The sequence below is a fragment of the Schistocerca nitens genome, chromosome 3, assembly GCF_023898315.1.
Source record: "Schistocerca nitens isolate TAMUIC-IGC-003100 chromosome 3, iqSchNite1.1, whole genome shotgun sequence".
Classification (NCBI taxonomy): Eukaryota; Metazoa; Arthropoda; class Insecta; order Orthoptera; family Acrididae; genus Schistocerca; species Schistocerca nitens.
Window position 1 is genome coordinate 866786147 of NC_064616.1, and position 22086 is coordinate 866808232.

Consider the following 22086-nt stretch of genomic DNA (forward strand, 5'->3'; position numbering starts at 1 on the left):
TCCTGAGGATTTGAACATGCAATTCCATCAAATTACAAGGATGCTGTGTTGACATTTTACTTCCTGGTCCAGCATGTCCCACAAATTTTCTACAGGGGGTTAAGGACAGGTGGTTTTGCAAACAATTGAGATGTAAAAAAAAGGGGGGGGGGGATTGTTCAAAAACCAGTCACATATTCTTCCAGCCCAATGAACTTTGCTGTTGTCGCCTAGAAAAATAGGGGTATCAGTGGTGACGAATACCAGATGTACATTGCAATAGTTCCTGTCACTATGTTCTGTTGTTAACAGGTTGTGACGGGCCTTTGTGCACTGCTTACAGCAATTCATGTCGAGTTTGGAAGCAATTTTGACTCACAAGTTGTGAAATGCATCTCCAGTCCCTTCCAGTCAGGATCTTTCTCTGACCACAATTCAGACCTCACATTTCATGGCCACGTGTTTTACACCACTGCTTGTAGACACATTGAACAATCCACTTGAAACACCAACAGATTCACCAACTTCACACACCGTATGGGTGTGGGCACAGCCAAACACGATTGCATCGTTTTGCCACTGTCATATCCTTTCATTTACCCATGTTTATGTATGTCCACTTGAATCATAAATGTCTCACAGATCACTACTGCCTTATGCTCACCTAGAGACTGTGTGCACAGTTGAGTACATGACTTGATTTCTGCACCATCTGTAAAAGCGTTAAGATTCATCTGTGTGCACACGCTGGGGTGACTAATGTTTTGTCCAGTGAACTTATAATGCTATTAAATCACTGATAAAGATAAATAATTATGTGCATCTGTTTGATGAGCCTTCTTTAAAACACAAATAACCCTTGCTTATTTCCAATCACTTGGTGCTCTCTGTTGCTGTAGCAACCTACAATAAACTGCTGCTAGAAGGGGAACAAATTCTTTTGCATAATCTGTGTAGACTCTCAGTAGTATATCATCCAGTCTAGGTACCTTTCTGCTATTCAGTGATTTTTATTGAGTTTCTTTTCCACCATCACTTATTTCAGTATCTTCTATTTCACTATTCATGAGATGGTTGAAAGTATGAGGGGTCTCTGCTTCCACTCCTCTTATGGTCTGTTTTCACAGTTCATTGTTGATAGCAGCGGAGGCATGTAAACAGTATCTATAATGTACCTCTAGTAGAAAAAAGCACACAAATTAAGATCTGATGATGTAGGAGGGCTATTTGTGCATTTTCTCATAGTTTGGACCTTTACAGCCTACCCAGTACTGAGGAAGGTGTTCTTGAGTAATCTTTGAAAGACAGATACCAATATAGTGGAGCTCCAAGGAAAACTAGTTATCAGAATCAAGTTCTTCTGCATAATATCCATGTACAATATCCCTGTCACACTGTCAGCCATAAATAAGCTGTAAACTTTTTTTAAAAGAATGGCACAATAAAGCATCTCTCACACTAGCCAGTTTCACGTAACTGCTGTGAATCCCTGATTTCCACACTGGGCTAGTTCACCTTCCCACTTAGATGAAGAGGTATCTCATTAGTTGACCCCACTTGTGACAAAAAAATGTTCATCCTGTGTTTCCTCACTAAGGATAAAATTTTGAGACTCTTACCAGGAATACCACGTCACATTGTGCACTGTGGAAGTCTTGCAGTTATTCAAATCCGATAAGGCTTGAACATCAATAGTTGTCACAATACAAGTCAAACTGTGGAAAGAGGACTTGCCAGTTCTCTGCTGTCTTACTGAGTGGAACTGCAAACAGTGATTTTTTGAATGCAGTCCACATCTATGCTGGAACAACAAAGGTAGCGTATTAATCCCCCCCATCACAGGCGACCTGTGTCTTCGAACTGTTTGTGTGAATATTCTGAGCAGTTGCAATTTGGTCATAACACCCTACTATTGACAAAATGGATTCACATACTTCAAAGCACAGTACTCTGGATGGATGAAGGTAGGATGCAAGGGAGGGGATGAGTGAGTTGAGCAACTGATCAAGCCATTGTAACCTGCTAGTTATTGCATGAAACATAAGACTTTCCTCTTACTAACACTATGTCGTGTACATGTTTTAGTGAATGACAGTTCAGAAAATCAGCTTCAAACTTACATTATTGGTTTAGAAATTTCTTGTATTGTGCAAAGTGCACTATGGAACTTGAATAATTTTACCTTCTGTATTAATTGCTAATTCTGGAAATTTGCCCAGTAGCCTTTTTCAAGGACAATGTCTTCTTTCTCACAATGATTTTCAGTTAAGTTATCTGTGCAAATCCACAAATACTAACATTGACTAAACTGAATGCTTGCAAACATACCATCAGTCTCCAATCCCTTCCCTCTGAATAATGTGATAGGAATCCAAGAAATCAAACAGTACTCAAGAATAGGTCACACTAGACAGTCCATTTCAAACAATAAATGCAAGGCTTCCATTTACTCTACATGCTTTCGTATTTATATAAATAAAGCCTCATATCACCTGCAAGTATTTAATTTAATTTATTGAGTTCAGAATCTGTGCACTAATTGCGTAATTGAATGTAACTGGACTTGCTTTATTTCTCTTTACATGTACTGTCTTGCACTTACAGTTTATTGAAAATAATTTCTGTGTACACCATTCTGAATTTCATAACAGCTACTCAACAATGGCATTGTAAGCAACAAGTATTCCTTTCTCTGGATATAAGGGTGGTAGTGACAGATTATCCCACAAGGAGCCTCTACATACTATTTTGAATCAGTTGACTGACCATCATTTGTGGAGAAACATCAGTTACACTAGAGAGCTTGTTTTCATAAATAGTTTCACATGCTAGGTGATTTTACAGTTGTGGACATAACAGAACAACATGCTAACATAAAGTTCTGTTTCCTGTTAGGGAAATCAGCTGCAGAAACCCTATTGGTATGACCCAGAAACCAAGCAACAATCAAACCTATGGAAGACTACTTCATCACCATGACTGAAGAAAGCAAAACAGGTGAGAACCAACATGAAAACATTGTTGGTTTGTTTTCAGAATGTGAAGGGACTGTCTGCAATGATTTTGTTCCCCAAGGCACCATAGTTAAGCAGCATTGTTACTTTCAAGTGCTAAAAGAATGTTTGAAAGATACTGAGAAAAGATTAGTCTACGTTGAAGTGTTCAAGGGATTGGCTCATCCTCTGCAACAATGCTCTTGCTTACACATCATTGAATGTAAGTTTTTATCCAAACACAAAAGACAACAGTTTCACACTCACACTACTCATTGGATATGTGACCTTCCTTATTATGAGAAGTGTCCGAAAAGTGAGTGGTTTTCAAGAAATAGAAGATGTGAAACAAAACTTATAGAGATACTGTGAGACAGATTTTTGAAAATCTCTGTGCATTGTTTCATGAGAAAAGATTGGGATGAAAGCATTTGGTCTGCTGGATAATATTCTGAAGATGATTACAGTGAATTAAAAAGTGTGTAGTCAGATGAAATGAAACCTAACAAGAGTTCTGTCAGTACCTATCATTGTAGTTATTTCCAGAAACTTCAGTTATATTTCAACATCAGGGGCATTTATTGTTTTTTATCTATATGTTTTGGTCAGTGTGATCAGCGAGAGTGTAGATAGATATAAAAATTTAAGTTATATTTTGTTATATGCTGTTTCAGTACCAGGCTTATTAATTTGTGATTGTGTGAAGCTTTTGTTGTACCAAGTGATTTTATGTTGGTCCTTGACCCTTATCACCACCATACTTAATATGTATTTATCCAGAGGCTGATGAATGATATGTATAAACTTTTATTTGACTCCGTGTATCACATCCAATATACAAGGGCTGTCTGAAAAGTTCTTGGCACCACCCAGATATTGCAGCAATACTCACGTGATTTTTTCCCCTTATATTGTCACACTTAATAATAGAGGCCCCATAAAATTGCAAGTCTTTCCAGGCAGCAGTTGACTGTAGGCAGTCATTTGAAGCAGTTACTGTGCATGTGGTATTAAATTCTTTGTAAAAGAAGATTTAACACCAACCAAAATTCACTTGCAGCTTGTAATCATGTATGGTGGCTCTTCACCGTCAATTCCTACAGTAAAAATCGAATGTGCTGCTTACATCTTGCGCCAGGAATTGAACATTAGAAAGCTTGGTGCAAAATGGGTGCCACGTGTGCTCACTGCAGATCACAAATGCATTCACACAATACTCTAAAGAAGTGATGGACGGTGGGTGCTATCTACAGAAAAGATTGGTGTTTTGTGATGTGGAAGGAATTTCGTTGATCGGCTATCGTTAAAAAGGTAAAACCATAATTGGAGAATAACACTCTTAACTTTTAACGAAACCGGTTGCAAGCATTCTTGAAAACAGATACAACATAAAAAAGAAAAAACTCATCTTCCATGAGGGTGATGCACCTGCCCACAAAAGTGCCTTGGCAATGGAGATTGAGGGATTTGCACTATGAACTGCTGGAACATTTGGCTTCCTCAGACTTACCTGTTCTCAAAACTGAATAAATTCCTCACTGGTCAGTGTTTTTTTTTCCAATCAAAAAGCCACTGCAGCTGTAGATGGGTACATTGCAGCACTTCTAGAGGAACATTACAGAGAGTGGATAGTGGCATTGGAACACTGCTGAATAAAATTTATTGATAAAAGAGGAGATTATGTTGAAAAATAAAACTTCTCTGAAATCATAAATTGTCATTTTCACTATCAGACCAAGAACTTTTCACACCACCCTTGTAAATGACTGGGGTAGGTGGTCCATTTTGTACGACAGCTGACTTGTATTCAGAAGGAATTTGGCCATCCTGATTGAGGTTTTCCATTGGTTACCTAAATTTCTTGAGCTGAATGCCTGGATGGTTGCTGTAACAAGTTGGTGGAGAGGTTATGGCTCTGAACTCTCACTTGGGTAGACAAAGGTTCAAATTGAGTGAAGTTGCACAGTAGAAACTATGAGAATGGTTCCTTGAAAAAAGGAACCAAGCTTGTACTCCATGTGTAATGATTTTATTGTTGAAGGGGATGTTAAATCCTGAGCTTGCTTCCTTTACTTACCGAGGTTCCAATCCACGTCTGACAATTCAGATTTATGTTTTCTGTTGTTTCCCTAAATAGATTAAGGGCATTGCTGATTTCATACTTGATCATTCCTCTGTCCACATTTGGGCTGTCTCTGTTATTGCCGTTGACTAGACAAACTTTCCTTTTTTTTTCCTGTTAATGAATGCTGTTATTTCTTTGTCAAAGTGGTTTCAATGGCTACCAAACACGAACATGTTTCCTACCCTTTGTCATAAAGTTTTTGTGTGTGTGTGTGTGTGTGTGTGTGTGTGTGTGTGTGTGTGTGTGTGTGTGTGTGTGTGTGTGTGTGTGTACTAATCACCACATCACCAACACCACTCTAACGACATTATGACCCATAATTCTTGTCTCATAACTGTAAAAACTGAGAATATTAGGACTTTGTGTCGTCATCATGTGCAAACCATTTCATTCGTGGAGAGATGTGCTGATCAAGATCTTAATCAGAAAATGCATTGAGAACTACTTGAAATAATTGATTTTGCCATTGATGATGAATAATGTGATGACTTCTCATACTCAGCATGGCTGCATGGTAAAGTTGTCTACTGGTAACACTGCATGAGCATGGTATGTCTTTAGATGATCCCTCAACCACTATTGATGATTCTGATGAATAGTAAAACACCAATTTCATTTTGACTACTGTTTTTTAAAAAAATTGCCCCTTAACTGAGTGTTAGATAAGATACTCTCCATCTCATGCAAGCATAGCTGTGGTGTGCTGTAATGAATACATAATCAGTTATGATCTATGTAGTAGTAGTGACTGGGTAAACTCGATCATATTTTATAGTGTTTTAACACTTAGAAAACCATCTTTTTGTGCCATGTGTGTCAAATTACTGAGTTTTATATCTTCAGTTATATTTGCAGTGTAATGGGTATAAATGCAGATATTTTTGTGTGTAGTACCTTAATATATGCACAGATCAGAATGTGGGTTGCTTTTATCCTTTGTTGAATAGTCTTCCCACAAATCATCACTAACTGTATGACCAGATGTTTTCTGCATGGTCATAATTGCACCACTAAAGGGACCATGCCTGTCAGTATGGACTATCTCTTTTGTGTTCATGTGCCACGCTTCATTGCCTGACTTGCTGCCCAGCTGAAAATAAGCATTAATGGCTTGCTCTTGCCACATGTACTTGAACCAACCTAAAAGTGTACTACTACTACTACTTCTTAATAGCTATAATTATTAGTCTGCATTTGAAGTAAATATGAATTTAATGTCATTCAGTACACTGTCGACAGTCACCAACAGAAATATTTGCACTTATACCTGCTACACCCTCTCCTGTCTGTGTGTGTGTGTGTGTGTGTGTGTGTGTGTGTGTGTGTTTTCGTTAAACAGAGATAAAAATAGTAGGAATGAGATTCCAAATAATGATCAAATGTGTGCATGCCATTATGAGTGCTACTCACATAGTGAAATGGTCAGCACGTAACCAAAGTCTCAGTACACTCAAATGTTTCAAGTGTTTATGATAATGAGTCAAATGAAAATTGTAAATATATTTTAAAATACAATTTATTATGCAACTGTGGGGCAGAGCTTTATCACTTTTTGACTTACTCTCTCTATGCTCAATGTAAGTTCATTAGCATTTCAAAAATACCTTAATTCCCATAAAAAAGACATAGTTTGGGAATATCACCAGCCACTTGTGCCCTCTACGGCATATCTTTCCATGAGGACAGAACTTCTTGCTGCAAAATGCTTCAGTGAGATGTCCAAACATGTGATTATCACTTTGGGAAAGGTCCAGGATGTGGATGCTGATGATATTCAGATTGGATGTCAGTGATGGTTGCAATCATTGCACATGTCATATGAGGTGGTGCGTTATCATATTGCAGTACAAAACTGGCAGGTAAAATACCCATCGATTTGGTTTGATTACAAGCTGAAAATTAGTTTTTAGAAGGCAAAGTAAGATGGTCTAGTGATAGTGGCCTCTCACTGTATTTTAGTGCTCCAAGGTGATGACTTTTTCATCCCAAAAGGGGACTACATACCCTTCTGGGCATGTTCAGTACTTCTCCAGTGTGAGTGATGAAGAATGATTCTATTCCTTGCTCACACTCTTCATGTCAGATTTCACTCCTGTAACAATTCCTGTGGGGAAGGCTACAGCTCTTGGTTCTGCACACCACAGAAGTTGTTCCACATGTTGTTTCAGTTCAAGTATCAGTTGCAGGGGTACCCAGCTTGCAGGCACTTTGTGAAATACAAGCACATTATGCACAGTGTGATGTTTTGAATTGATTCTGTGTCGATTGGTGTCTCTCCACCACAATAGTGTCAATGGTTGGTTGTTATGTGGATGCACAATGTGAAGTGTCTGAGCTGGATGAGGAACCTCAACCATGAATGTCAGTCCATTTCCTAATGTGCTTTGGTATACATAACTTTCATTATGCAATGAATTTCTGTAGGTTTAAAAACACCTTACTACTTGGAAACCAAACAACAGCATTCTGTTCATCCTTGCATCCTTGATGCAAATTACCAGTGGGACAGCCATCCTTACACTGTGCCTGTGACCATGTTTTTTACATCTTCACAACTAGCGAACATCTGCCACACTGTGATCAATGTGCTTAATTACTTTCAGGGTACTGGTACATTTATTTGCTTTTCTAATACACATTTACAGTTTTCATTTGACTTACTATTGTACCACCCAGTGACCTAATAGGCGATATTGAAGTTAAGGTGATATTTTGTATTTATATTCAGATGGTCTATAATAAAATAGTGTTGATTTATTTTTCTGCAGGGAACAGATCTGAAGAGGATTTTTGAATTTTGTGTTGAAGCTCTTGGTGAAATAATGAAGACAAAGGCACCCTACCAACAGGAAATCCTGAGTGTGTTACGACCGTTGTTGTCTATAGCAGATGCTATACTCTGCTGGGGATTTATCCAGGCAAATGATATCCTTTTGCACTGGCGTATTTGCTTTGAAACATTATACAATTTTGTTCTTCAACTATTATTAAACATATTGATGTTTATTGTTGCATATATTGGTCATTATCTTGTACCTTAAGTGATTTCTGTATGCTCTATCAATGAAGTCATAATGAGAATACTAGTAATCATTTTTGTTCTTTTATGTAATAACTATTCCAGTTATACATTGTAAATGGTGACTATAGTAGACACAAGGCTGCTTAGACTTTAGTTTCTTTGACAATGAGCTATTCCAGCGCATTATATAGAATGAGCAGCACCTTTAGTCATGGATTAAATTCACTTGATACATCAAATGGAATTCTACAATTTCCATGATGGTTATTCATAATAATGTCAGTAATTGACTCAGGACATCATTTCATCACCCAGACATTGAGACATTTCGTTAGCCTCCTGGATTCAGTATTGCTGTCCTTTCCTGCCATTGTTACCAGGCTGATGCTTACAACTTTATGGAACAAATAGCCATGTATCCTCTCATACATTTGTTTTGACATGATGCATCATGACTTATGTCAAGAGGTACATACTCCGGACATTACTCTCAGAGATGCTCATAGAAATGTATATATTAGTCACTGGTGCTGTCATTAACCTTCTATGTTTCAGATGTTGATCTACATCTACATACATACCCACACAAGCCACCGTACAGTGTGTGGCGGAGGTTACCCTGTACCTCTGTTAGTCATCTCCTTTCCTGTTCCACTTACAGACAGAGCAAGGGAAAAAATGACTGTCTGTATGCCTCCGTATGAGCCCTAATTTCTCGAATCTTATCTCTGTGGTCCTTACGCGCAATGTATGTTGGTGGCAGTTGAATTGTTCGGCAGTCAGCTTCAATTGCCGGTTCTCTAAATTTTGTCAATAGTGTTTCTCAAAAAGAACGTCACCTTCCCTCCAGGAATTGCCATTTGAGTTCCTGAAGCATCTCCGTTACATTTACATGTTGTTTGAACCTACCGGTAACAAATCTAGCAGCCCACGTCTGAATTGGTTTGATGTCTTCCTTCAATCTGACCTGGTACGCATCCCAAACACTTGAGCTGTACTCAAGAATAGGTTGTACCAGCATGCTATATGCGGTCTCCTACAGGTGAACCACCTCCCACAAAAAAATAAATAAATAAATAAATAAATAAATAAATCACACACACACACACACACACACACACACACACACACACACACACATCAGGATCTGAAACAAACCATAAAAGAACAGAGAAATACAAAGTGACTAAAAGTGTCATTTTTTGTATTTATTCAGGTATAAAGCAGGTCTGAATTTTTAGAAACATTATCATCAGAGCTGATCACCTGAGCCCTCAGGCTCGCTCTTAGCTCGTTACTGCCATGAGTCATACTCGTAGTCACAGGGGGGAGGTGGGGCCAGGCGAGCCTGCCTCAGCTCTTCTGCTACAAGTTTTCACTGCACTTGTGAGTCTAACAGACACTCCAGTGCTGTCGCTTACAGAGCTATGACAGTGAATGAGCATATTCTGTGAATGTTAACAGACAGGACGCACATTCTGCTGAACAGTGCCAGAACAAGGTGGGGTAGTTTCTGCTGTGATAAGTTCAAGGTACTAGTTTAATTTTATGAGGAATTTGTGTCATTTCATGTTACATGGATGAGGTGCCCACGATAATGTTATATGATTTTCCTTAAGTTTAGTCTTACAGCCACGCCAGACAAGACTGCACAACATTTATTCTCATGTCTCTTTTACTTTCTAACAGTGACAAGTTAAAGCTTGTTGTACGCTATTAGAATGTTCAGTTTATTTGTGAATGTTGTTATGAATGCAGACTTTGTGCATTTGTAAAAGGTATGCTTTGCGAATAAGTGAACCAAAGACACTATGCTGAGTTAAAACTTTTGTATTTTATGTTGCTAATTGCTTGCACTTGCTGACTGCAAAAACTAGTAAAACTAAATTTCATTTGCTCTTGTTCTTACTTCTAGTGTTTGCTTTATCTGTTTAACACTTCTTAGGAAAGCTACAATCTGTATTTAATAGTGGAAATGAATCAGTGCCTACCAGATATTCTGAGTGCATCATTTAAATTATCACATCATCACATAAGTTGAATTAATTGGTGATGCACTTTGCTGAATGGGCAGGTTTTTGAAGAGCCGTCAGCTCAACTGAATGAAAGTTTATCAAAGAGCCTCTAGCTATTTAAGTCCAAATTTCCTGAAGTGCCATCTGCTCCAATGGACTGAAAATATTGTGGTGTGTAGTGCAATGTTTCATTATGTGGTATGTTTTTATTACAATAACATGACAAAATTTTGAACCTGCACTGTGTTTTTATGAGTCCGGTGCCAAGTTTATTTACATTTAATTCAAAGCTTTATAAAACATAATTAAAACCTGATATCCAGTATGTTGGATGTGCACATTACACAATATTTCTCTTATTCATAGTCTAATTTAACTCTGTTCCATATAAAGCTGAAAAATTGAGTCGCAAATGAAAGTCACTGTTAAAAGAAGAAATAAAATAAAATGAACAATTGTGAATGGAACTCAGAAATGTGTTCCTTCAACTTCATCGAGATTTAAATGATATTTATAATGTATTTAAGGGACTGTCCACCAGAGTTAAACTTGGGACATTGTGGGTATAATAATCATATTATTTCCTGCTTTACTTTTTGGTGCCTTGTAGTTTCCGAAAAGAGATATGAGAAAAAAATAGGAGCATAATTGACAGAACAGGTGGTTATTACTGCTGTTTTTAATTCAAGATAGTGGCTGAAAGGTATACTTGTGATCCTGTGGGTTAAGGTCAGTGCCAAAGAGAAGGATGCAAAGCATTACTCACATACAATGGAAGCACCATGAACATGAAAAGACACACATACAGAATTATCATTCTTTCAACATCTAAAACAGTTTCAAACAGTTATAAAGAGACAGACAGGGTCAAGTGTGTGGGTGTGGGGGGTTGGGTAGGGGTGGGTGTGCGCATAGAATCTGTGGCCGTTCGACATTGGTAGTGGGGAAGGATTTATTAGCCTTTCACAAGGACTAATTGATATTGGTGCCAAGTATGGAACAGTGAGAGTGCAAGAGATTTTGCCTCCTCCAAGAACTATTTTGCTGATCAAGTGAGAAGTGAGATCTTGCTTCAAGTAAAGATAGCTGTTGACCAGAATGATAGGTGTATATATCTAGTATTAATGTAGACTCTAAGGAAAGGTATGAACTGAGAGATAATGCACTCCTCACAATGATGTTTCCCAACATTTCAAAAATGAGTGAAAATATTCGTACTGAGTTATATGAAAAGTTGTCTGAGATAAACATATCTCCTCTGGAATTAAACAAGTGAATTTGTGATGTATCAGGGGCTGAACATCAAGAACGCTCTTCAACACCACAAACATCTGATATATGCAATGCATTGAACAAACACAACATTAAGGCTCACATTGGATGACAAGTTCCTTAGTGAAACATTGTCTGATATTTATGAATCCATTCAGGCAGTGCATAGAATTGTAAGATATATGAAATGCTCAGGTTTGGTGGCAAGATTTGAAGAAGCATTACATCAAGATGTTCAACAAGATAGAGTAGCATCTACATGATGTTAGATTCTTTCATTCTCATAAAAAAAGAAGAAAAATTAAATTCAAAATTTGCTGTTGGAAAAAACCAAAGCAGAAAATGATATATTTTTATTCGCCTGATGTGATAGTGGGTGTAATTAAATTCCTTGAACCTTTTAAAGAGGCCACAAATGACCTGGAGGGTGTAACAGAACTGACCCTGCCTTTTGTCGTACTGTGGGCATTTAGCTTACTAGATACATGCCAAAGTGAAGATGGCACTTCAGAACATGCAGAAACCTACCGAAAAGGGAGAGTTGTTAATGAACTACAGGGTTCTGCGTGTATGGCTACAGTCTTTCATGTATCTTTCAAAGAACTGTCTGTACTGAGTGTAGAGAAAAAAAGAAAATATTTATCAAACTGTTTGTCACAAGCGAAATAGTGTAGTCATGGAAGAAGAGCAAAAGGTCCCATTCCCTCTCCTGTAAAGAAGTTCCAAAGCAGGCATTCGTCAACTTTTAAGTGCAGAGATGAACTTGAGAAATATTTGTATATGGACACTCCAGGTGATAATGTCAAGAATATTTTGTCATGGTGAAAGGCCAATGCCTGTGTCTTCTCCAAGCTCTTTAAAGTGGAAAAAAGAAATCGTCTGCATTCCTACTAGTAGCACTGCAAGCGAAAGAAATTTTAGCAGGGCAGGCCTAATTGTATCTGAGTTCCTCTGTATCAATCCAGAATGTGTCAATGACATTTTGTAAATTCACAACTATAAGAGATATAAGGAAATTATTTTTTGAAGACAATCATGAGATGGAACACACACAATCTGTGTAAATAGTCTCCACTTGTATAATATAAATATAATATACAGGTTTTTATTCAGAAGCTTTTGTTGCAAATAGATTTTTTGCATTCTAGACACGTAGATGTCATGCACTATGTTACGTTACCTTCAACCTCTACTCCAGTAACTGATTCCACTTTATTATTCAGTACTCTAGTAGTTTCAATCTTATTAAGTGCAAAGAATGTTATTTCTTCGATTAAACAGTCATGAAATGACTTCATAAGTTGAGTTTGATTATGACAGAGAAAAGTTTTACTTCTTGCCGCATACTCATCAAACAAGTTGTGTGATCATTTCCTGCGTCTAAAATGTTTCTAAACAAGATAGTATCAAAATATAAAGATCAAAATATTATGAAGATGAAATAATGAATTCATCAAACTTGTAGACCTCATACATGCAGTTTTCATTGCCGGCCTTTTATTATCACACTTGACCGAATTCTCGTATGCTACAAATACAGCTGAGTCGCCTTGCTCATCAGCACCTGTGCTCAAGCCACCAGTACTCACTGCTCCACTCCCGAGCAGCTGCCGTGCTCACGAGTAATGAGTAAACTTGATGTGTGTAGTGACTGCCTGACTCTAATTGTCATAATGCTTGTACTAAACAGTTGTATGTGGTGCATATACTACACATTAAGTGAAAGGAAATACTCTTAGTAGTGTACATTTTATGTGCAACTTGTGAAGTAATTGAATTCAGAGATGCTAGATAGAAGCCAGGAGTGTTAAAGAAACATCAGCTCATCTTACAGATCTCTTTTACTGTGATGTTGTTGGTGTGATCTTCAGTCCTGAGACTGGTTTGATGCAGCTCTCCATGCTACTCTATCCTGTGCAAGCTGTTTCATCTCCCAGTACGTACTGCAGCCTACATCCTTCTGAATCTGCTTAGTGTATTCATCTCTTAGTCTCCCTCTACGATTTTTACTGTGATAGTTTGATGATTTATATATTTATTTGGTTCATGTATTTGAAAATTTCTGTTTTTGTGGTGTAATCCTTAATTCCTTTCCACTTCCAAAAAGATTAATTGGTGTTTTTGAAACAATATATGAGTGTGAACAGCCATCATCGCTAAGACTAACAGCTCAGTGGAAGGATATGATGTTGAATCCAGAGCTCTTGAGGCTGTTTTTTACAGTAAGTAGTCAGAGAGTTATCATTTTAAAGTGTTACATTATTTTTGAAACTTGAGAATCTGATCATAATGCAAGTTTTCTGAATTTACAGATCCATTGGAATGTACGGCAATATCCAGATTTGTTGCAATATTCAATGAATTGCATAATGCAGTTGGCATCTCTAAATGGGCCAGTAATTCCCTCTAGAGATGAGAGGGTCCACTATGCTGCAAAGTTTATGGAGAACTTCCTGGAACTTGTTTCCAGGTAAGTATATATAACTGGTTCTGCTTTATATGTTCATTTGAAATGCAGGAAAGATGAACTAATGAATTTCCAGCCACTTAAAATTGCAGTGGTGCTATATAATATCATTTTATGTGTGTTCTGGAGGGAAAAAAGAAAACAAATATCCTTTTCTAAACAAGGTTCTGTAAACCACACACACACACACACACACACACTCACTCACTCTGATCAGCCAGAACCTTATGACCACCTACTTAATAACCTCTATGTCCTCCTTTGGCACTGATAACAGCGGCGACATGTCGCGGCGTGGAAGCAATGAGTCTTTGGTAGGTCGCTGGAGGGAGTTGACACACACACACACACACACACACACACACACACCACGTAAGTCCCGTAAATTTGGGAGGAAACGTGATCATCGTAAAAGGATGTATGTGGTCCGCAACCAGTGTAGAATACTCCTTGCCCATCATGGTGCCTTGCACGAGCTCTGCTGGACCAATGGCTGTCCATGTGACTGTTCCCCAGAGCATAATGGAGCTGCCGCCAGCTTGTCTCTGTCTCACAGTACAGTTTGATGATGGATTCGCACCCTCCCATCAGCACGATGAAGAAGGTATCAGGATTCGTCAGACCATGCAACACTCTGCCACTGTGGCAATGTCCAGTACTGATAGTCACTTGCCCATTTCAGTTGTAGTTGCCAATGTCATGGTGTTAAAAATCGGCACTTCATATACATATACATATACATTTATACTCCGCAAGCCACCCAACGGTGTGTGGCGGAGGGCACTTTACGTGCCACTGTCATTACCTCCCTTTCCTGTTCCAGTCGCGTATGGTTCGCGGGAAGAACGACTGTCTGAAAGCCTCCGTGCGCGCTCTAATCTCTCTAATTTTACATTCGTGATCTCCTCGGGAGGTATAAGTAGGGGGAAGCAATATATTCGATACCTCATCCAGAAACGCACCCTCTCGAAACCTGGCGAGCAAGCTACACCGCGATGCAGAGCGCCTCTCTTGCAGTGTCTGCCACTTGAGTTTATTAAACATCTCTGTTACGCTATCACGGTTACTAAATAACCCTGTGACGAAACGCACCGCTGTTCTTTGGATCTTCTCTATCTCCTCTGTCAACCCGATCTGGTACGGATCCCACACTGATGAGCAATACTCAAGTATAGGTCGAATGAGTGTTTTGTAAGCCACCTCCTTTGTTGCTGGACTACATTTTCTAAGGACTCTCCCAATGAATCTCAACCTGGTACCCGCCTTACCAACAATTAATTTTATATGATCATTCCCCTTCAAATCGTTCCGCACGCATACTCCCAGATATTTTACAGAAGTAACTGCTACCAGTGTTTGTTCTGATATCATATAATCATACAATAAAGGATCCTTCTTTCTATGTATTCGCAGTACCTTACATTTGTCTATGTTAAGGGTCAGTTGCCACTCCCTGCACAAAGTGCCTATCTGCTGCAGATCTTCCTGCATTTCGCTACAATTTTCTAATGCTGCAACTTCTCCGTATACTGCAGCATCATCCGCGAAAAGCCGCATGGAACTTCCGACACTATCTACTAGGTCATTTATATATATTGTGAAAAGCAATGGTCCCATAACACTCCCCTGTGGCATGCCAGAGGTCACTTTAATGTCTGTAGACGTCTCTCCATTGATAACAACATGCTGTGTTCTGTTTGCTAAAAACTCTTCAATCCAGCCACACAGCTGGTCTGATATTCCGTAGGCTCTTACTTTGTTTATCAGGCGACAGTGCGGAACTGTATCGAACGCCTTCCAGAAGTCAAGAAAAATAGCATCTACCTGGTAGCCTGCATCTAATATTTTCTGGGTCTCACGAACAAATGAAGCAAGTTGGGTCTCACATGATCGCTGTTTCCGGAATACATGTTGATTCCTACATAGTAGATTCTGGGTTTCCAAAAACGACATGATACGCGAGCAAAAAACATGTTCTAAAATTCTACAACAGATCGACGTCAGAGATATATGTCTATAGTTTTGCGCATCTGCTCGACGACCCTTCTTGAAGACTGGGACTACCTGTTCTCTTTTCCAATCATTTGGAACCCTCCGTTCCTCTAGAGACTTGTGGTACACGGCTGTTAGAAGGGGGGCAAGTTCTTTCGCGTACTCTGTGTAGAATCGAATTGGTATCCCATGAGGTCCAGTGGACTTTCCTCTGTTGAGTGATTCCAGGTACTTTTCTATTCCTTGGACACTTATTTCGATGTCAGCCATTTTTTCGTTTGTGCGAGGATTTAGAGAAGGAACTGCCATGCGGGCTTCCTCTGTGAAACAGCTTTGGAAAAAGGTGTTTAGTATTTCAGCTTTACGCGTGTCATCCTCTGTTTCAATGCCATCATCATCCCGGAGTGTCTGGATATGCTGTTTCGAGCCACTTACTGATTTAACGTAAGACCAGAACTTCCTAGTATTTTCTGTCAAGTCGGTACATAGAGTTTAACTTTCGAATTCACTGAACGCTTCACGCATAGCCCTCCTTACACTAACTTTGACATCGTATAGCTTCTGTTTGTATGAGAGGTTTTGGCTGCGTTTAAACTTGGAGTGAAGCTCTCTTTGCTTTCGCAGTAGTTTCCTAACTTTGTTGTTGTACCATGGTGGGTTTTTCCCGTCCCTCACAGTTTTACTCGGCACGTACCTGTCTAAAACGCATTTTACGATTGCCTTGAACTTTTTCCATAAACACTCAACATTGTCAGTGTCTGAACAGAAATTTTCGTTTTGATGGGTCATTGGCTGCGGAGGCCCATTGTTAGGAGTGTTCAGTGCACTGTGTGTTCACACACTTTTGTACTCTACCCCGCATTAGAGTCTGATGTTAGTTCTGCCACAGTTACCACCTGTCCTCTTTTACCAGTATGCCCGATGTACGACATCCGAAATCTGTAATGAGGGGTGGCCGTCCAACCCCACAATGTGTGGACATAATTTCACCTTGGTTTTGACATGTGTTGAAGACACTCAATACAGCAGCTCTTGAACACCTGACAAGTAATGCAGTTTTTTGCTCGTGCTGAGCCATTGGGCTATCACAATGTGCCCTCGCTCAAACTCGGCTAAATCACGCACCTTCCTCATTCTACACATGGACAGCATGCTCATTGATACTACGTACACCATGCATGTGTGCGACTAGCAGTCATTCCTCCCCAGGTGACACTACTATCGCCTGGATGGGCTTATATGAGTAGTAGGTCAGTGGTCATAATGTTCTTGCTGATCAGTGTATTATTTGTAATTTAAGGTCTCTTAAGGAGATTTTGATATCTTTCTTCACAGTACTGCTTCTTTTCTCCTTTTCATTTTTTTTAGCATTGAGATTATTGATCAAGAAGCCTTGGGTATTTCCAGCAGTCTGCGAAAATTGATTGCATTTTTCCCACCTGCCTTATTGGTGGGTGTGCCAGATGGGCTGCTCAGATCTATGTTGAATTGCTTAACCCATCTGACTTGCAGTTGGTGTGCACTGGCTATTGGAGAAGAACAGGTGGGTGACATAGAAGCAGCATACTCTGTGTGTGTGTGTGTGTGTGTGTGTGTGTGTGTGTAGTTCGGAATTGCTAGAGTGCCATCTTCTGCCATAGACAGCTCATAATGCTCTCTCCAACTGCGGTGGATTCTGTGTAGTGAGAGAGTGCTGCTGTTCTCCAGTCCATTGCCTACTTCCTACTGTGGATCCCTCTACCAAACAGAGCAGTGCACAAAAGGAAGCCACCAAGATGTTTGATCGGCACAGTCAAGTAGGCTCCGATTGGCTTCAGCACCTAGATAGCTTTCTGAACTGGGTGTAAACATTAGTGATACAATCCAATATGCCACAGACTCATTCACTCCATAGTCCTCACATTGTACTATGTAACAGCCTGTTAGTGGAGTGATATGTGTTTCTCAGCAATGTGGGCCTGGCATGTGGCACATGGGGATTCACATGCCGAATGCCCTGAGAGAATCCCCCCAGCTTTTCAAAGGAAAATGGCTAAACCCCAATGAATAGTTAAACAGAGCAAGAAGACCTCGTGGGAAGTGCTCTGAGACTCAGTTAACGATTCCACTAACTAAAAGTTTTGGAAGCCACCTCGAGGCATATCCCAGATGCTGGCAGAGCATTTTGCCTCAGCTACTGTAAATTTTAGCTGTGATCGAGCATTCATTTTCGCAAATTGCCCATGGAGAGGAGTGGCTTGAACTTAGCTCCTACAGTAGCAAAGTCAGTAATTGCCTCCTCTTCACTTGGAAACTTACGTTTGACATTGCCTGAGGTTGCATTTCAGCAACAGCTTATCTGTGTATGTATCTACATTTATACTCTGCAAATGACTGTGAAATGCGTGACGGAGTGTGCTCCCCATTATACCACTTATTGGGGCATCTACACTCTCCGTTCACATATGGAGTGTGGGAAGAATAATTGCAAAAGTGCCTCTATGTGTTCTGTAATTAATGTAGTCAGTCTTTGCATTCCCCACAGGAAAAATATCTAATGGTTTTAATATATTCCTAGATTCTTCACTTAAAGCTAGTTCTTGAAACTTTGTAAGCAAGCTTTTGCAGGATAGGTGGTTTGAAACTTCAAATGTCTACCAGTGCTGGTTTTACAGCATCTTTGTGGTGGTCTCCCGTAGGTCAAAGAAACATGTGTCCAATCGGGCCACCCTTCTTTGCATAATTTGATATCTCCTGTTGGACTTGTTGTGTACGGGCTCTTAACTCTTGGGTCATATTCTATGATGGGTTGCATGATTGTTTTGTAAGAAGTATACTTTGTAGATTAATTCATTTTTCTCAATATTCTAGCAATGCAGTAAAGTCTTCCACCTGCTTTACCCATGGCTGAGTTTTTGTGACCATTCCTTTAACATCCCTATAAATTGTTACACCCAGGTATTTGTATAAATTAACTGATTCCAAATGTGACTAATTGATATTGTAACCATGTGATAAAATGCTTTTTCATTTTATGAACATTTAAAGCTAGTTGCCAGTCTTTACACAACTTTGAAAACTTATCAAGATCTGACAATATTTGTGCAGCTTTTTTCAGGTATTACTTCATTATAGACTACTGATCATCTACGGAAAGTCTGTTAGTTAATTAATTCACAGAATAAACAACAAGTATCCCAGCACATTTCCCTGGGACACTCCTGGAGTTGCTTCTGCGTCTGTCAGTGACTCTCCAGTCAAGATAATATACTCTCTCCTTCCTACCAAAAATATCCAGTCTAATCAGAGATTACATTGGTACTCCATACAGCCGTATTTTAGTTATTAAGCATTGGTGTGGTAGTGGAAGTCAAGAAATACTACATCTACCTGGCTGTTTTAATCCATGGCTTTCAGGATGTTATATGAGGAAAGTGCAAGTTAAGTTTTGCACAGCCATTGTTTTTGGAATCCATAATCACTGGTGTGGAGGTCATTCTGTCTCATGATTCAATCTGCTACAGCAGATTATGGTGCCTTGAAAATTAACCAGAGAGTTGCTTTCTAGTATTTCGTAATAATATATGACAAAAGAATAATTTCTTAAATTGTCAGTAGAATTTTACTTCATCTCCTCAAACTCGGAATAGACCGAACTGGCCTGTATAATTTCTGAAGCATCACATTAATCGTGTGTATAAGTAAAACTTTGAAGTTGATGATAAATTGGTACCTGGTCTGAATCTTAAAGCCTAGAAGCTCTTTAGTCAGTTTCAGTATGGATTCAGGAGGCAATGATACAGTCAGCAAGCTGATGCTGGTGAAGGCATCTGTACAACAGACTTTTAATTTGAAGATAGAATCTCACAGATTTCATCTTTGATTTCATAAAGGCATGTGAGACTACCAGGGCAACGGCCTTGCCGCAGTCAATACACAAGTTCCCGTGAGATCGCCAAAGTTAAGCGCTGTTGGGTGTGGCTGGCACTTGGATGTGTGACCATCCAGCTGCCATGCGCTGTTGCCATTTTTCGGGGTGCACTCAGCCTCGTGATGCCAATTGAGGAGCTACTCGACCGAATGATAGCGGCTTCAGTCAAGAATACCATCATAACGACCGGGAGAGCGGTGTGCTGACCCCATGCCCCTCCTATCCGCATCCTCCTATGAGGATGACACGGCGGTCGGATGGTCCTAAAAGGCCATTCGTGGCCTGAAGACAGAGTGCTGTATGAGACTCCCAGATGGCACAATGTTCTCAGTACTATCAGTGGGGCATCCACTGTCATATTCAGATGAACCTTCTTGTTCCATTGTGTCTCTGGTGTTAAACCAGAATTGGTGAAATTATATATGACAGATTGAAGCAGTAGACTTGTATCCCCTAGAAAGTGTTTTATGCGTAGCTGCCTTTGCCATCACAAACAGTAATATAGTATCAATGACACTGAGTCAAGAGCTTACCTCCTTCACAGAAAATTTTGTTACATTAGCATTAACATTAAATTTTCTAATTTTCTCTTCCTCAACCAAACATTGCATAACTCATTGAAACAAATGGTAGGAAAGTTCCTGTGAAATTGACACAGTTGATTTCTTTCCTTGTCATTTCCATCTGAGCTTCTGATTGATGGGAAGTTAAACCTTATGTTTCCTTTCACTCCTCCAAGCAGTACTTTATCATCTTCCACCCCTCCACTGCTCCCCGGTCTTCTCCTTACCCTCACCACCCATATTGCTCCTCGCATCTTGAGCTGCTGCCCACAGTCTACCCCCAGCAGCCAGACTGTGGTCATGTGTGTATGATAGTGGCATTTATGCTCACATATATATATATATATATATATATATATATATATATATATATATATATATATATATATATATATATATATATATAGAGGGAAGCATTCCACATGGGAAAAATATATCTAAAAACAAAGATGATGTGACTTACCAAACTAAGTGCTGGCATGTCGATAGACACACAAACACAAACAAACACACAAAATTCAAGCTTTCGCAACAAACTGTCTGCTTGTGTCTGTATATGTGTGGATGGATATGTGTGTGTGTGCGAGTGTATACCTGTCCTTTTTTCCCCTTAAGGTAAGTCTTTCCGCTCCCGGGATTGCAATGACTCCTTACCCTCTCCCTTAAAACCCACATCCTTTCGTCTTTCCCTCTCCTTCCCCTCTTTCCTGATGAGGCAACAGTTTGTTGCGAAAGCTTGATATATATATATATATATATATATATATATATATATATATATATATATAACAGAGGGAAACATTCCACGTGGAAAAAATATATCTAAAAAGAAAGATGATGAGACTTACCAAACAAAAGCGCTGGCAGGTCGATAGACACACAAACAACCACAAGTATACACACAAAATTCAAGCTTTCGCAACAAACTGTTGCCTCATCAGGAAAGAGGGAAGGAGAGGGAAAGACGAAAGGATGTGGGTTTTAGGGGAGAGGGTAAGGAGTCATTCCAATCCCGGGAGCGGAAAGACTTACCTTAGGGGTGTGTGTGCGAGTGTATACCTGTCCTTTTTTCCCCCTAAGGTAAGTCTTTCCGCTCCCGGGATTGGAATGACTCCTTACCCTCTCCCCTAAAACCCACATCCTTTCGTCTTTCCCTCTCCTTCCCTCTTTCCTGATGAGGCAACAGTTTGTTGCGAAAGCTTGAATTTTGTGTGTATATTTGTGGTTGTTTGTGTGTCTATCGACCTGCCAGCGCTTTTGTTTGGTAAGTCTCATCATCTTTCTTTTTAGATATATATATATATATATATATATATATATATATATATATATATATATATATAGGGTAAGGAGTCATTCCAATGATGATGAGACTTACCAAACAAAAGCGCTGGCAGGTCGATAGACACACAAACAAACACAAATATACACACAAAATTCAAGCTTTCGCAACAAACTGTTGCCTCTTTCCTGATGAGGCAACAGTTTGTTGCGAAAGCTTGAATTTTGTGTGTATATTTGTGTTTGTTTGTGTGTCTATCGACCTGCCAGCGCTTTTGTTTGGTAAGTCTCATCATCATTGGAATGACTCCTTACCCTCTCCCTTAAAACCCACATCCTTTCGTCTTTCCCTCTCCTTCCCTCTTTCCTGATGAGGCAACAGTTTGTTGCGAAAGCTTGAATTTTGTGTGTATATTTGTGTTTGTTTGTGTGTCTATCGACCTGCCAGCGCTTTTGTTTGGTAAGTC

General features: G+C 39.4%; 1 protein-coding gene across 2 annotated transcripts in view; it reads left to right on the plus strand.

Moving 5' to 3' along the window:
- The window catches only part of LOC126248904 (exportin-4-like), a 239542-nt gene that overhangs the window by 67779 nt on the left and 149677 nt on the right, over positions 1–22086 (plus strand). The window contains exons 1-5 of one of the 2 annotated variants that reach the window (XM_049950380.1): positions 2892–2976; positions 7866–8022; positions 13504–13628; positions 13719–13876; positions 17234–17408. In XM_049950380.1, the coding sequence (XP_049806337.1) occupies positions 7920–8022; positions 13504–13628; positions 13719–13876; positions 17234–17408 (561 nt within the window). In that variant the 5' untranslated portion in view covers positions 2892–2976; positions 7866–7919. Of the gene's footprint in view, positions 1–2891; positions 2977–7865; positions 8023–13503; positions 13629–13718; positions 13877–17233; positions 17409–22086 lie in introns of those variants that run through there. The other variant, XM_049950379.1, reaches the window with a different exon arrangement.